At 35.2% G+C, this 17,844-nt stretch overlaps 1 protein-coding gene across 2 annotated transcripts in view; it reads right to left on the reverse strand.

Moving 5' to 3' along the window:
- LOC145261128 (high affinity cationic amino acid transporter 1-like) overlaps positions 1–17,844 on the reverse strand; it is an 81,818-nt gene that overhangs the window by 38,762 nt on the left and 25,212 nt on the right. For both annotated transcript variants that reach the window (XM_080119393.1, XM_080119392.1), the window contains exons 2-5: positions 13,175–13,294; positions 8,392–8,511; positions 2,725–2,853; positions 987–1,142 (exon numbers count right to left, since the gene is read on the reverse strand). In XM_080119393.1, the coding sequence (XP_079975519.1) occupies positions 987–1,142; positions 2,725–2,853; positions 8,392–8,511; positions 13,175–13,289 (520 nt within the window). In that variant the 5' untranslated portion in view covers positions 13,290–13,294. The remainder of the gene's footprint in view (positions 1–986; positions 1,143–2,724; positions 2,854–8,391; positions 8,512–13,174; positions 13,295–17,844) is intronic.

Genomic DNA, 17,844 nt, shown 5'->3' on the forward strand with positions numbered 1-17,844 from the left:
AGAAGCTTTTACGACGCGCAGTTGGAAAATAGTAAAGTGTGAAAAAAAAAAAAAAAAGAAGCTTTTACGACGCGCAGTTGGAAAATAGTAAAGTGTGAAAAAAAAAAAAAAAGCTTTTACGACGCGCAGTTGGAAAATAGTAAAGTGTGAAAAAAAAAAAAAAGAAGCTTTTACGACGCGCAGTTGGAAAATAGTAAAGTGTGAAAAAAAAAAAAAAAAACAGATGCTCGTTTTTGATTGACGTGACGGCGATAGGTATTCAGCAGTCAGAATTTTGTGTGGGACAGTTTTTAATGAGGTCAATTAATCGGTTTGTTTGTTTTCAAAAACCCGTTCCCCCGTCTGATATGACGAAGTCGACAAACGTTCACTGGCTCTGGGCCTGTTATTAGAGTCGAGTTTCGCTTTTTTTTATACCGAAAACCGAATGTAGTGCGTGCCGATGCGGTAAATGTCGAATAATTAACGTTTGAAAGTGCATTAAATTAAATAGACAGGCGAGCTCCGTGGGTAACTTTGAGATATTACAATTTATAGATGATATAAAAAGTTTTTAAGAAGTTGTGAACCGAGCAAGCACTTCTCTGAAAGAAGCCTTTTGTAGACATCAAGGAAAAGCATACATACATACATACATTTTCGCTTTTATATATATAGATTATAAATATTATTTTGAACTTTTTCTTCTAAGTAATGAATCCATATACATTTAAAATAACCTTTCTATATTTGAAATGTAACTTATTTGAGTCACTATGCAATAGTTTATTCATAACCTGTTAAAGTTTCCTTATGGAAAACTTGCCCTTATGTTAAGAACGGCTTTCAGCATAAGCATGACTATTTCAAGATTTCTATTCTAGCATGCATAGATCAAAAATGTAAAATATTGACTAAAACAGAATTTAATAGAGTGAAAAGAAAAATTAAAAGATAGCCTTTTTTTTAATTATTTTTTAAGAAATAAACCTGAAAATTTGTTTTACCTGTTAGGAGTAGCGTAAGTCCCAATGCAAAGAAATCTGGAAATTCGGCCAAGTTTGGGACATGCATATGAAGAGATGAATTTAAAGCATGACTGATCTTATAATCAATCAGGGAATCAAAATTGGCTGACCATGCACGGGCAACGCTTGCTGTACCTGTTAAGGAAATTTAAAGACAAGTTTGATGGATACATATACATATAAAATTGATTTTTGGACTGTAAAATAAACATCTTTGAAAATACTTTTACAATTAAAACAAAAACATTGACACTATTATTTTTTGAAGCAAACAAGTGATCAAATAGTTTTGTTGCTAGTTTAGTTAGTTTCTCTTAGTAGGAAACTTTTTTGACTTACCTTAAAAAATAAAAAATATCGATTTAGGTTACTATTTTTTTTAGTGTTTTATATAAATGTACGGTACTTGTACAGTTTAATCAAGACATTAAAAAATGAAAATATTGAAAAAAGGTTATATTGTATGTATCCGTTATGGAATGAAGTTCTCCGAACAAAAATTTCACTTAATTTCATCAAGTATTTTTTTTTTTTTTTTACAGCAAAAAAACAATTTGTTATGATACAAAATGATCAGCAAAAAGTCCGATTTTTTGGAAGAAAAGCTAGTATTAAAGATGGGGAGGGAGTGTCGGCGCTTTAAACTGAGTTATCTCCCTGTGACGTGTTCAAAAACTTCAAAGATGACTATCTTTAACGCACTGTCATAAATATGTATTTTTTGCTGCAAAAAAAACTACTCGATCAAATAAGTAAAAATTTTTTCGAGGATCTTCAGTCCAAAACGGATACGTACAACATAACTTTTTTTCAATATTTCATTTTTTAGTGTCTTGATTAAACTGTACAAGTACTAAATCTACATTTACCTATGTAGTGTTGTCCAAGGGTCTTTTTATGTTCATTTCGTTTTTGTTTATTTATTTTATAAGCCAAATTATCTTTTTTTTAATAGGATTTTGAAAGTTAAATTTAATTGTTATCGTACATCATAATTAAATTTAACTTTCAGAAATTAGTCACATATTTTTATGTAATATTTTTTCTTGATGGAAATAGTGATTTAGTTCATCAACCAATTTAAATGTTTGTTGAAATGATTCTTTTATGTGTTTAGGCAAGTGATTTCTCACCTGCAGTTGAAGTCAGACAGTTAAACGTGCTGTGACGGATTCCTTCTAACATAGATCTTTGTAGATTCTATTGTATCGGATCTACAAAGATACTTGCCCCTTTTTTTTTGAGCGAGAATTATAAATTCTGCAAAGAGAACAGTAGCACAAATATTTACAAGGTGGCAACCTGTAGGATTGGATAACAGGTCAGGGTTGTCTGTCCGAGCCAATCTGGTGAGTAAGAACCCCGAAATCGCCAGTGAAGATGGCAATCATCACTGAGGACCACCTAAACGTATTCAAATGTATTTTGCAATGTTTATTCTGTTTCTAACGGTGACGATAGTACAGTTCAGTTGACGACCAAGGAAAAGAACTGATGATGACTGGAGAGACAATTGACATCCCGGAAAGACAAGGAAAATATTTTCAAGTTAAATTCAAGTTTTACAATATTTTTTTTCATTAAATTGTTAGGTGACAGTACAAAATAGTTAAAAATCACCCTCCCCATGTTAAGAATGGCTTTCTAAGTAATATTATTCCAGCATGGTACAATAAGTGCATAAGTACCAATATAAGAAAATGAAAAAGGAACCTACCAATTGCGTATTCCAATATAAGGTTCCATCCAATAATAAATGCTATGAATTCTCCAACAGTGATGTAACTGTAAACATAAGCAGATCCTGTCCGAGGAACACGAGCTCCAAATTCGGCATAGCACAGACCTTTAGGAAAAGACAAAGAAAAATGGCAAATTAAACAGATTTTATGTAAGTGTTTTACCTATTTGCAATGCTTTTTTTATATTATAATAAGAAAACAGAAAATAGAAATTAAAACAACTGACAGATTTGACCGTAAAAAAATATTCTTTTAAAACAGATAAATATTACTACATATGTAGCAAAGTCATGCAAATCAGAAATATTGAACTTTTAAAAAGGTGGTTGTTTAAATTTGAAGCTTAAGCACGACACCCTCGACTAGGTTTCAGAATTCTTAAAATAAATTTTTTTAATGTGAGAATTATGTTCATTTGTCTCTAAAATCCATTGTTCAAATGTCATGCTTGAAATATCTGAATTATCAAATCGGTACATAATCATGTTGACACATCAGTTATCATTAGATCACCAAAGTTAAGCAAGGTTGAACCTGAGCAATACTAAATGGGTGACCATTTAGGAATACCAGGAATTGTACACGTATATAAGAGTAGTGATCTGGATTTTGTCGAAGATTTCAACTACGAGCATAGAATGACTCAGTTGAATCAAAATTGAAATGAGTAGTGCACTCTTTATGCACCTTTAACCACTTTAAATAAATCAGATGGTCTTGAAATATTGAGAATCTTTCGTAATTCTCTGTAGTTCAAATTTCACGTAAAATCAGAATTTTTATCTGAATTTTTAGAGAGGAAGGAGGAACACTTTACATCTCAAAACGATCAAAATATATGAAAACTATGACTAAAACACCTCCATTAACCTGTTAGTTTTTTTTTACTTGGGAGTCACGACTTATCAAGACCCAAAAGCCACTTGAGGATAAGAGTTAATGAATGTAAGACCATAATGTAGTAATTGTTAATGGTAAAAGTTAGGTAGAAATTGATTATTTAAGGGACTGGTTCAACAAGAACCGGTTTAAATTGGACTTGGAGGCTAAAATATTGTAGTCAGTTAAGAAGCAGGCTAGCAGAACAGCTGTGCAGCTATCCTGGTTAAACGGGTCCACATGTGATGCTATCCCAGTCACAGGGGATCCTTCACACAGTGTCTCAATGTAGCAGGGCCCGTTAATCGATTTGGTCGGAATCAATTTCACCTTCGGGTTGATATGTTGCTGCTTCGTCACTGGAAGAGAATCAATCTCATGCACACAAAAGAAAGACAGACTAGATTATCTATTCTACTGGTTAATTCAAGATAGATGTACAATATATATACTTATACACAATTGTCTGTATATTGACGGACTCAACTGAGCCAAAAAATAACAATAGATTGATTTCTCTCTCTCAATATGGCGGTGGAAGGATGCGGGAAGAGAGGGGGGGGCGACTCTTCGATTGTATTTGGTTCTCTCAAAATCTCAGCTTGATTCTGCCGGTTTTGCCGCAGGGCCCGTTCAGGGAGGTGAGGGGTGGTCGGGGCTGCTTCCTGGACCAATCGCAACTAGCTACGTCACCTCAGGGGAGGTCCCATCTACCCCCGATTACACCTGTGGATTGCAGGCACTGTTCTCACGATCAAAAGGTTAACCCTGTGACCTCGTAGGTCTGGTAACTGCACTCAAAGGCCAAACAGAGTCATCACCCGTTGGCATCGGAAACAAAATTATGTTTTCATTACAACTTTCACAGTGACATGAAGTTGTCGTTTTCATAAAATAATGGAATTTATAAATCAAATCTTTCTCTCAGTAAGGTTGGTTGCTGTTGCTCCCTGGGACGGTCACGTCACACAGCGTTCCATAGACAGGCAAGTTTAGGAAAGAAGCTTTGTTCATACAAACTGCATTTAGATTTAGACACAGATAGAGAGTGGAGGAACTGTTGCTAGTGGTTGTAATTAGTCGAGTGTTTTTTTGTCAAAGTTTGGCAAGGGGGGGGGCCATAGATTGGAACCCAGACTTTTTTTTTTTTTTTTACATTTTCACCCTGAACAAGGCACATTGCCACTTTGGTGTAGGGGGCTACTATCAGGGGCAACAACTACTGAGGTACTATGTAGGGATTTGGGCAGCAAGATGTCAGTTCACGTTGCACTTGAACTTCTGTACGTCAGTACAGTTGGGGAAGCAGGGACCTGGAATGGAATTCTAAAGTCTAGCGGTTCTGGGGAAGAAACTACTGGAGTAGAAAGATCTTTTACATCTAGGGATCTCTACAGTGTGGGGGTGGGATTCAGCAGTCTGTCGGGTTTGTTGAGGGTGTTCACGTCATGGGGGCACAAGTGCTTGCAGTTCGTCAGAGCATTCACCATTAAAATACTTGTAGAACAGGCAGAGGGATGCAACGTTTCGTTGATGAGACAGAGGCTGAAGCTTAGATGCCAGTTCAGGGCCTATCAGATTTGCGACTCTCTTTTGAACCTTGTCAAAGAGTGAGAGACTAGTAGTAGATGCACCAGCCCAAATGTGACAACAGTACTCCATACATGGGCAAATGGTGGCCTTACAGAGGTACAGGATACTTTCGGGTGTTAGTAGTTTTCTAGCAAGAAAGAGAGCCCACCTTCCTTGCAGCGGCCCTGGCAATGCCTTCAATGTAATTGTTCCAACTCATGTTTTCTGTGAACGTTAGGCCAAGGTGTTTGAAAGATGTACTCTCAGATAAAGAGTCGTTGGCCATTGCTATAGGTAGTAGAGAATGTTTCTTGTAATTATTGAATGAAACTAGTTTAGTCTTGGCAGCATTGAATGTGACCATCCATTTTTGTCCCCATTCCACTACAGATTGGAGGTCATCCTCTAGTGTTTCTGCCATTTCTTTAGATATGTGTTCATTTGTTTTCCTGTCGTGTCTGTTATAGTGTGGTGTCATCAGCATATATACCCATCTCAGAGGCAATTTTGTCGGGGAGGTCATTTATGAATATCAGGAACAATAGAAGTCCAAGGATAGACCCCTGGGGCACTCCCGCATTTATATCATATTGTTTAGATGTATGATCGTCGAGGACAACCTGGATTTTTCTCTTATCTAAGAAGGATTTAATTATGTTAAGTATTTTACCAGTGATACCGTATGATCTAATCTTCCTGAGGAGACCTTCATGCCATACCCTGTCAAAAGCCTTAGATATATCTAGAGTTACCACTCTGCCCTCCCCCGCTTTGTCCAGTGAATGGTATATACGTTCAGAGATTACAGTTAGGATGTCTGCTGTGGAACGGGCTTGTCTAAATCCATATTGTTTGTCAGTCAGAAGTTTAGCATCTGTAAGGTGATGGACTAATTAAGGTCTTAAATATTTTGGCAAAAAGTGAGAGGAGGCTAATGAGGCGATAATTTGATGGGTCAGTTCTTTCGCCAGAATTCTTGAATACTGGTACCACAGAAGCAGTTTTCCAACAGCCCAGAAAGCAGGATTCATTAAGGCATTTGTTGTAGAGTTTGGAGAGAACTGGAGCTACTTCGGCTGAGCAATTTTAATAGCACAGTTGGGATGAGATCGGGTCCACATGCTTTTGAAGTGTCAAGGTTTTTTTATGATAGCATGCACCTGAGCAGGGGTGATTTTTAGATCGTCTAGCGTGGCGTCTGTCCGCATAGGAAATTCAGGTAGGGGGTGGTTGGAAGGATCCAGTGTAGAGTTTGAAGCAAACCGACTGGCAAGCATGTTAGCCTTCTCGGTTGCTGAGCAAACAACCTCGTGATTTTTGGTTAGTGGGGGAATTGTTGATTGCTCATTATTTACTACACTGTTGTAGATTTTCCAGAAGTCACAAGTTCCTAGTTTTTGTGCTTCGATGCATTTTTTAGTGGTTTCCGTAAATTCTCTCTTAGCTGTCGCTATTTCTTTCTTAACATTACTTCTATGTACTTCTGTCTGTTTGAACTGGACTTATGTTGGTTAAATCTGCGGTATGCATGCTGCCTTTGAGCAATGGCAGTTGTGCAAGTCGAAGTAAACCATTGGGGAGAGTGGGGCTTGCTATAAAATTTCCGCATGGGAACATGCGCTTCGATTGCAGTTTTGAACCATTCAGTGGTCTCATTTGCGCACTGTTCAGCAGGAAGAGAAAAAATATTTCCCCATGGGGCATCTCTGATAATATCTCTGATGGCTTCCCAGTCAGCCTTTTTATAATATCTCATTGTTTTAAGCACTGGCTCTAGAGTTTAGGGTGATTTCAACCATTATCACTGCATTCCCAAGTGGGCTGTCGGCATTCGTTATACAATCATCAGGAACTATGGTCAAAAACAGATCTAGAAGTGATGCGTGTTGTTCTTGCTGGTCAGGGAAACGGGTTGGAAATGTAACAATTTGTGATAGGGAATGAGATATAGAGAAGCTATGAGTTGTGCTGCCCACTGCATCTGTGTAAGTAGAGAATCCAAGCCAGTTTTTGTGGTAGACATTTTTGTAACTTGCCATGAAAATAATGATAGAGTAGAGACAGGCTCGCAATGTGGGAAAGAGGTTGCAGGAAAGAAAAGAGTATCACCTACTAGGTTTCAAAGCCAGTTTTTAACTAGGGTGCGCCGAACAGATCCTGCCTAGATGTGGCAACAGTGCTCTATTTTAAGACGTACTTGGCTCTTATACAGATAGAGGATAGCATTAACGGTGAAATACTTACTGGAGCGATATAATGATTCAACCATTTTTCCAGCAATATTGGCAACAGATTTGGTGTATGTGTTCCATTTCAGATCAGGAGTGAAGGTCAGTTCCAGAAGCTTGTCAAGACATGGGCCTTTCCCAAGACGAAAGCCGTTCATTTCAATTAGTGCCAGATGGGGATCAGAGTGATTATGATGAAAATAGAGAAGCTTGGTTTTTGATGCATTAGAATTAACCAGCCATCTTTTTTCCCCATTACACCACGTGCTCAAGATCAGAAGAGAGAGAATAAGAAAAATCTTGGTCATTGCTGGCCTTTGAAGTGTTGCCATAGATTGCCATGTCATCTGCATAAATGTATACAAATGATCAAAGAATGTGATTTGGGAGATCATTGATGAAGATCAGGAAGAGAGTCAGGCCCAGGATGAAACCCTGAAGGATGCCAGCATTAATACAATAAGCTTCTAATTTTTGCCCATCAACAACTACTTTTATAAGCTTATTGAAGAGAAAGTATTTAATAATTGAGAGGACATCTCCAACTATTCCATAGGTGGCTATCTTGTGAAGTAGACCTTTATACCATATCTTATCAAAAGCCTTTGATATGTCAAAAGCTATTGCTCATGAAATGAAGTTCTCATAGAGAGATTCACTAATCCTGTGTTATATTACAGTTAGCACATCAGCCGTAGATTTAGTAGAACGGAAACCATATTGCATGTCATTAGGTAGGTTATTTTTGCCACGGTGGCTGATCACTTCTCTATTTATTACAGATCCCAGCAACTTACTAAGGACACATGGGAGGTTAAAAAGATATTGATTTTGCAAGATCAACTGTTGAAAATGTCTAGACAGACAGACAAACAAACAGATGGAGCATATACGTTAAAACTGGTAGTTTTTTTTTTCAATTTATTTATAAAGACACATTTTTAAGTATATTAAACGAGTTACCTGCAAGAATGGAGACAACTGCTGCGATAAAAAATGAAACAACGATTGCGGGACCTGCAGTTTTTCTAGCAACATCTCCAGAAAGAACATAAGCACCAGCGCCAAGTGTACTGCCAACGCCTGAAAAAAGAAAGAACGAAAAGAACCAAATGAATCATGGTTAACAAATATATAAAATCTAGAATGTGGTTTTATGATCGTGTCACTTAGACAAACGTTCATTGGTAAAAAGAAAATGTCAAGTGCCCTAAAAAGTTAAAATGTATTAGGGGTTCATTTTACATAAAATATATATATGATATTGATGCCACACTCTAAATTCTAGAAGATTTTTTAAATTTTTTAATTCTTTCTGTCAAGTTTTTTAGGGTGTTCACTTGTAATCGCCCAAAAAGAAAAAAAAATGGAAGCTCATTTTTCTTTTTCAGAAAGCGGAGAGAGCATTATCAAATTTTTTAGAAAGCAGGAAAGAGCATTATCAAATTTATTAATAATGACCGAGCCAAAGGATGCATTTTTGTTTGCATACTTTGTCATTAACATAACAGCAAGGAGAGACTTGATTCCAAATATTTGGTTTCCATACATAAAGTAAATTTCACAGTGTATAAGGATTATTGGATACTGAAGATATTCATAATCGTACCCTATTTCCAAAAGAGGGGAAATTTAACATATGAGAAATATTTGGAATCAAGTCTCCTCTTGCTGTTATTTCAGATCATTTGAAACCATAGCAGCAAGTTTTAGTCTCCCCTCCATCAAGGCCAGAGGTTTGGGAGAAATTCATGAAAAAATACAATGTAACCATTATAACCCTGTCACCAACCATCTAACCTCTGTAATTACCCATAATATGATAAGAAATAAATCATGTTCTAGAAAGCAATCTACTCCGTTGAATAATAACTAATAACCAACCACCTTACATACAAGCTCAGCCCAATGCAATAATCATAATAAGCTAAAAAAACCCACAACCGTCCGAGGAAAAAGAAAAATATTTGGTTTAATCCTTCCTTCAGCTCAAATGTCAAAACAAATATACCAAAAGAATTTTTTAATATTGTAGAAAATTCTTTTAAGCAACCATATAGATATAATACCTTTAGTCTCACTTTTTTCTTATATTATTTCACATTATTTTATTATTTTTTATTCTATATATATATATATATATATATATATATATATATATATATTTTATTCTCTCTATATATTTTTATATATGTGTGTGTATATGCATTTATATACGTATATATGTGTATGCATACAATTACAATTTTTGCATTGCATCATTGCATTCCCATCCCCTTCTTTACCTCTCTCCAAATTTAAAATTATTCAACCTGAATCATATTTCTGTCTAGGTCAATCACTGACCTATATTTATTTGTTCTAAAAATAGATTTAGAAAAATGACTATCTGCCCCTTTCTATCCTTACTTTATCATTTCCCCAATTAACTATGTCTCGAATTTTTATTCTTTCTTCCTCACTTTTATCCTTACATTTCTCTTTTCATTTTTCTTTCTCTTACCACCCCATTTTCTAATCTCATTTAAAATTCCCATCTTCAATTTCCTTGATCCGTTATTAAAAGAAAAAAAAAAAAAAACCTGCTGGACCTGATGCTTTTTTTTAAACTCCATTTTTACCCTGGACATTTATATCTATATTTCGGTTTCCTTATGGATCAGCATGGGATTTTCAACATACCCTTTATGCATTTTTCCTGTTCTGAAAGTCTTTCCGATTGAATCTTCATCATATCCTTTTTCTTCCATTTCTTGCTTTCCCAATCTTTTTAAATCACTATAAACTTTTAAAAAAAAAACTGGTAAATGACTTTTTTGATGAAAATATAAATTTCATATTGTGTGTTTTCTGAGATGCAAATTTTTTTGTATATTTTGTAAATCTCTTCCCTCTGATGAGAAGAATTGCTCTTTTCGAAACTCCATGGAATAAGGTTTTCTTGTTTTATTTGTACCCCTTGTCGAATAATTAAAATTTTGTATACCTTCCTTACAGGTTTATAAAGTTTTTTGAAAACTTGAATAAATTTTCAATATCAAGATTTTTATTATATATATATATATATATATATATATACACATACATACACACATACACATTTTACTGGGGGTTTTTTTCATCCGAAACAAGACACAGTACCACTAAGTTATAAGGGACTAATATATGTAGGGAGTTGGACAGCAAGATGTCTGTTTACATTACACTTGAACTTCTGCATGTCAGTATAGTTAGGGAAGCAGGAGCCTAGGAGGGAATTCCAAAGTCTAGCAGTTTGAGGGAAGAAGCTATTTGAGTAGAAGGCTTTACAGCATTTAGGGATCTCTATGGTGTAGAGGTGGGACTTTGCTGCTTGTCTGGTTTGTTGGTGGTATTTACATCGAGGGAGCACTAGTGATTTGAGTTCGTCCGAACACTTTCCATTAAAATACTTGTAAAACAGGCATGGGGGTGCTACATTTGGGCGATGTGACAGAGGTTGGAGTTTGGCTAACAGTGCGGGACCTATTAGGTTGGCAACTCTTTTTTTAACCCTGTCTAAGAGCGAGAGACTAATGGCTGATGCCCAGATATGACAACAGTATTCGAAGCATAGGAAAATAGTGGCTTTGTAGACATATAACATTCTCAGGTGTGAATAACCTTCTAGTAAGTTAGAGAGAGTACTCTTTCCTTGCCATAGCCTTGGAAATTACCTCAATGTATTTGTTCCAATTCATGTTGCCTACAAATATTAAGCCTATGAGCTTGAAGGAAGTACTTTCAAGCAGTGCATCATTAGCCATGGAAATCAGTGGTTGAGAAGGCATCCAGTTTCGGCCCAATTCCATCACAGACTGGAGGTCTTCCTATAGTTTTAGCCATTTTCTTAGATATGTATTCATTCATTTTTCCCCTTAAGTCTTATAGAGCATAGTGTCATCAGTAAATACAGCCATCTTAAAGACAATTTTATCAGGAGATCATTTATAAATATCAGGAATAATAAAGGTCCAAGAATTGACTCCTGTAGTACACCCACATTTATATCACGGTGTTCAGATGTACGATCATCAAGGACAACCTGCATTTTTCTCAAATCTAAGAAGGATTTGATTATGTTAAGTATGTGTCCAGTAATGCCATAGGATTTAATTTGGATTAGAAGAACATCATGCCAAACCATGTCAAAGGCATTAGATATATCTATTGACCTAGCCTCCCCTGCCTTATTCAGTGCATGGTATGTACATTCAGAGATTACAGTTAGGTATCTGCAGTAGAACGGGCTTGCTTAAATATACTGCCAGTTAGAAAAAAGTTTATCTATGAGGTAACGAATTAGTGATTGATTGATTGAAGACTCAAAGATTTTGGTGGAGAGATGGAGGGGGCTAATGGGGCAATAATTTAGTGAAATTTTTTAAAACTGGCACAGCAGAAGCAATTTTCGAGCTGTCAGGAAAGCAAGATTCAGTCAGACATTTGTTAGAGAATTTGGAGAGAACCAGAGCAACTTCAGCGGAACTTTTTTTTATAGTATAGCAAGGATAAGATCAGGCCCACATGCTTTTGAAGTGTCCAGGTTTTTTACGACATCACGAACAAGGGAAAGGATGATTTTCAGATCATTGAGTATAACCTCAGTCGGCAAAGGGAAATTTAGGAAGGAGCGGTTAGGTGGTTAAAGTTAAACGCAAACCTTCAGGCAAGCAGATTTGCCTTTTTGGTTGCCATGCAGACATTCTCAAGGTTATTGGATAGTGGAGGAATTGTTGATTGACCATTATTTACTAACTGTTATAAATTTTCCAGAAATCACAAGTCCCTAATTTCTGCGACTCAATACATTTTCTAGTGACTTCTGAATACTTTCTCTTGTCTGCGACTACTTCTCTTCCAATTATTTCTAACTTTTGTCTATTTGTGGACTTATGTCTGATAAGTATGCCCAATGTATGCTGACTTTGAGTGATGCCAGCTGCACAATCAGAGGTGAACCATTGGGGAGCATGTGGTTTGTTAAAGAACTTCAAGTGGGAATATACGCTTTAATTACTGCTTTGAACTATTTAGAAGTCTCATTTGCACATGGTTTCGCAGGAAGAGAAACAATACTACACTATGGATCGTCTTTGATGTGATCTCTTATGGCTTTCCAGTCAGCCTTTTTATAGTAGCTTGTCATTTTGAGTAATGGCTTTTCAACTTGGGGTCAAGAGTTTAGGATGATTTCTACTGTTCTTTTATCAATCATTAAGACTTGAAATGAAATTAATGGAAAAATAAAAAGAAAACATAATAGACAGAATTCTAAATTATTTTGTCGATTTATTAATTGTATAATAAAGTATAAAGCTAAAGATATATAAATGATCGTTTCAAATAGACACTTCAAAAAAAAAAAAAAAAAAAGAAACATGACAGATGATTTAAGACAATTTGATCTTCACTAAGAAAAATGATTTATTTCAAACCGAAATTCAGTTTTTCTCAAGACTCAACTAACAACACAACTGTCAGACATGAAATGTCACTAATAACATTTACCCACTTACCTCTCTTAACAAGCAAATTAATAGACATCTTTTCATCGCAATTCTATGCTATTTTTTATATATTCAATTATTTTAAGCAAGACCATATTCCTTTTTCTTTATTTCATTAGCATTTTGTGGCTATGCATGTTGCATAACAATATGAGTTAATATATTTGTAAGCATAATACTAAAAAGAAAATATGGCATAAAGAAACATCAATACATACCCAAAAGCGTAAGGTCAACCAAAGATAATACTCGAGCAAGCTTTGTTTTTCCAATATCTTCTTCTTTTAGAACTTTTTTCCTAAACAGCTTGGATAAGTGAAATAAAAGTCCCATATTATCTGGAAAAATATTAAATGAAGTTTATGCATCCATTATCATTTCATGAGAGAAAAAGAAAACATGTAATAAAACATTTCAGCAATTAGTTTTTAAAATTTTTTTTTTTTTTTTTACACGTTTTTATAACTTAGAAATTTCACATCATTTTTAAAAATCTCATCTGAAAGCTTCCAATGGTATCCATACAACCTATTTTTTTTTTTATATCATAATCATGAAATGTTTTTTACTTACAAGGATTTTTTACACAATCATTTTTAGTGATTGCTGAATGACAATAACCAGTAGTGTTCCTTGAAGCGAGTTACACGTTTCCTTAGATTTATTTTGATAACTATTGCAAATCATTTTGTGCTATCACAACAGCCATTCACCATAAATTTTTCACTAGCAACAAATATTGATCTTGGAATCTCTCGAATTTAAGTGACAATAACCCCCACTTAATGTTCCCATAATTTCTGCACCCTACCAGTGAAACTCTCCCTATCATCTTTCCATCCTTTTTGACACTTCACGACCATTTTATATTGTGCCACCACATGTATATATGTGCACGTGGTGGTACAATATATGTTTATTTTATTTAAATTAATATATTATTAATGTTCGCCCTTCAATCACATTTTTGCTAGAATATATATATATATAATACAAATATGTTGAGTTTGCTAATGAACAGCGGACGGTAAAAATTTCTACCTTACAACACTATACTCTCACCTACAAAGGAGGAGATAATGCCTAGAAGAATAGTCTCATTACAACAGAATAAATACAACACTAAGACCCCATTCTCTGAACCGAGTGTTAAAAGATAGTTCAAAGTGTAAGTAACGGTTATTCAGAATCTTAATTAATTGTTTTAAGGGAAGTAACTATTTTACTAAAGTAGTTGAAAAAAAAAAAAAAAAAATCATTTTTCTTACAATTACTCAAAGATTTAAAGAAAAATTACAACATCATTGCATTTTACACTAAACTTTAAAGAAAGGTCCGGCGAAAAAAAAACAAAAAAAAAAACGTAATGAATTAACTAAAAAGTGAATTAGGTTAAATGTCAATTCCGCAGTGAAGTTTGTTTTGGTTTATCATTGCGTTGTAATAATAAATACTAAAGAATGAATTCTTTGTGTAAAAGTAAATGTTGAGTTGGAAGCACTAATAAATAAAGGTCATAGTTTGATTTCACGGTTAGAGTCGTTAAAACCGGAAGTAAAAAAAAGCAAGGAGAAAGCAATAATAATAATCGCATTCTTTTTTTTATTATTTCTATTTTATTATGAGAAAAACAAAACGCATATATCATTAAAAAAAACAAAAAAAAACAGAATAAATAAACTTGTACAGTTCCAAACCGGTGTTTCCTCATACTGTTCCTTGTGAACGCTTCCGCTGCGGTGTAAATGAGGAGCGGGGAAAGGAGGAATCTAATAGAAAGAAAACATGTTGCAATTTCCATTGAATCTAACTGATTTTGGCAGTGGACTCTCATAAAAAAAAATATAGGAATGTACCATTGTCGAGTTTGTACACATTACATTGGCATGTAATGTTATGATTTTTAATCCTATTAAGGTCAAAGTTGGAGGGGGAAAATGAATTCATTTTATTTATATAGAAGATGATAGACGGATAGAAGATGATAGACGGATAGAAGATGATAGACGGATAGAAGATGATAGACGGATAGAAGATGATAGACAGATAGAAGATGATAGACAGATAGAAGATGATAGACAGATAGAAGATGATAGACAGATAGAAGATGATAGACAGATAGAAGATGATAGACAGATAGAAGATGATAGACAGATAGAAGATGATAGACAGATAGAAGATGATAGACAGATAGAAGATGATAGACAGATAGAAGATGATAGACAGATAGAAGATGATAGACAGATAGAAGATGATAGACAGATAGAAGATGATAGACAGATAGAAGATGATAGACAGATAGAAGATGATAGACAGATAGAAGATGATAGACAGATAGAAGATGATAGACAGATAGAAGATGATAGACAGATAGAAGATGATAGACAGATAGAAGATGATAGACAGATAGAAGATGATAGACAGATAGAAGATGATAGACAGATAGAAGATGATAGACAGATAGAAGATGATAGACAGATAGAAGATGATAGACAGATAGAAGATGATAGACAGATAGAAGATGATAGACAGATAGAAGATGATAGACAGATAGAAGATGATAGACAGATAGAAGATGATAGACAGATAGAAGATGATAGACAGATAGAAGATGATAGACAGATAGAAGATGATAGACAGATAGAAGATGATAGACAGATAGAAGATGATAGACAGATAGAAGATGATAGACAGATAGAAGATGATAGACAGATAGAAGATGATAGACAGATAGAAGATGATAGACAGATAGAAGATGATAGACAGATAGAAGATGATAGACAGATAGAAGATGATAGACAGATAGAAGATGATAGACAGATAGAAGATGATAGACAGATAGAAGATGATAGACAGATAGAAGATGATAGACAGATAGAAGATGATAGACAGATAGAAGATGATAGACAGATAGAAGATGATAGACAGATAGAAGATGATAGACAGATAGAAGATGATAGACAGATAGAAGATGATAGACAGATAGAAGATGATAGACAGATAGAAGATGATAGACAGATAGAAGACGATAGACAGATAGAAGACAGAAGACAGATAGAAGACAGAAGACAGATTGAAGACAGAAGACAGATTGAAGACAGAAGACAGATTGAAGACAGAAGACAGATTGAAGACAGAAGACAGATTGAAGACAGAAGACAGATTGAAGACAGAAGACAGATTGAAGACAGAAGACAGATTGAAGACAGAAGACAGATTGAAGACAGAAGACAGATTGAAGACAGAAGACAGATTGAAGACAGAAGACAGATTGAAGACAGAAGACAGATTGAAGACAGAAGACAGATTGAAGACAGAAGACAGATTGAAGACAGAAGACAGATTGAAGACAGAAGACAGATTGAAGACAGAAGACAGATTGAAGACAGAAGACAGATTGAAGACAGAAGACAGATTGAAGACAGAAGACAGATTGAAGACAGAAGACAGATTGAAGACAGAAGACAGATTGAAGACAGAAGACAGATTGAAGACAGAAGACAGATTGAAGACAGAAGACAGATTGAAGACAGAAGACAGATTGAAGACAGAAGACAGATTGAAGACAGAAGACAGATTGAAGACAGAAGACAGATTGAAGACAGAAGACAGATTGAAGACAGAAGACAGATTGAAGACAGAAGACAGATTGAAGACAGAAGACAGATTGAAGACAGAAGACAGATTGAAGACAGAAGACAGATTGAAGACAGAAGACAGATTGAAGACAGAAGACAGATTGAAGACAGAAGACAGATTGAAGACAGAAGACAGATTGAAGACAGAAGACAGATTGAAGACAGAAGACAGATTGAAGACAGAAGACAGATTGAAGACAGAAGACAGATTGAAGACAGAAGACAGATTGAAGACAGAAGACAGATTGAAGACAGAAGACAGATTGAAGACAGAAGACAGATTGAAGACAGAAGACAGATTGAAGACAGAAGACAGATTGAAGACAGAAGACAGATTGAAGACAGAAGACAGATTGAAGACAGAAGACAGATTGAAGACAGAAGACAGATTGAAGACAGAAGACAGATTGAAGACAGAAGACAGATTGAAGACAGAAGACAGATTGAAGACAGAAGACAGATTGAAGACAGAAGACAGATTGAAGACAGAAGACAGATTGAAGACAGAAGACAGATTGAAGACAGAAGACAGATTGAAGACAGAAGACAGATTGAAGACAGAAGACAGATTGAAGACAGAAGACAGATTGAAGACAGAAGACAGATTGAAGACAGAAGACAGATTGAAGACAGAAGACAGATTGAAGACAGAAGACAGATTGAAGACAGAAGACAGATTGAAGACAGAAGACAGATTGAAGACAGAAGACAGATTGAAGACAGAAGACAGATTGAAGACAGAAGACAGATTGAAGACAGAAGACAGATTGAAGACAGAAGACAGATTGAAGACAGAAGACAGATTGAAGACAGAAGACAGATTGAAGACAGAAGACAGATTGAAGACAGAAGACAGATTGAAGACAGAAGACAGATTGAAGACAGAAGACAGATTGAAGACAGAAGACAGATTGAAGACAGAAGACAGATTGAAGACAGAAGACAGATTGAAGACAGAAGACAGATTGAAGACAGAAGACAGATTGAAGACAGAAGACAGATTGAAGACAGAAGACAGATTGAAGACAGAAGACAGATTGAAGACAGAAGACAGATTGAAGACAGAAGACAGATTGAAGACAGAAGACAGATTGAAGACAGAAGACAGATTGAAGACAGAAGACAGATTGAAGACAGAAGACAGATTGAAGACAGAAGACAGATTGAAGACAGAAGACAGATTGAAGACAGAAGACAGATTGAAGACAGAAGACAGATTGAAGACAGAAGACAGATTGAAGACAGAAGAC

This window comes from Euprymna scolopes, chromosome 37 (genome assembly GCF_053919585.1).
Source record: "Euprymna scolopes isolate OS-2025 chromosome 37, ASM5391958v1, whole genome shotgun sequence".
NCBI lineage: Eukaryota > Metazoa > Mollusca > Cephalopoda > Sepiida > Sepiolidae > Euprymna > Euprymna scolopes.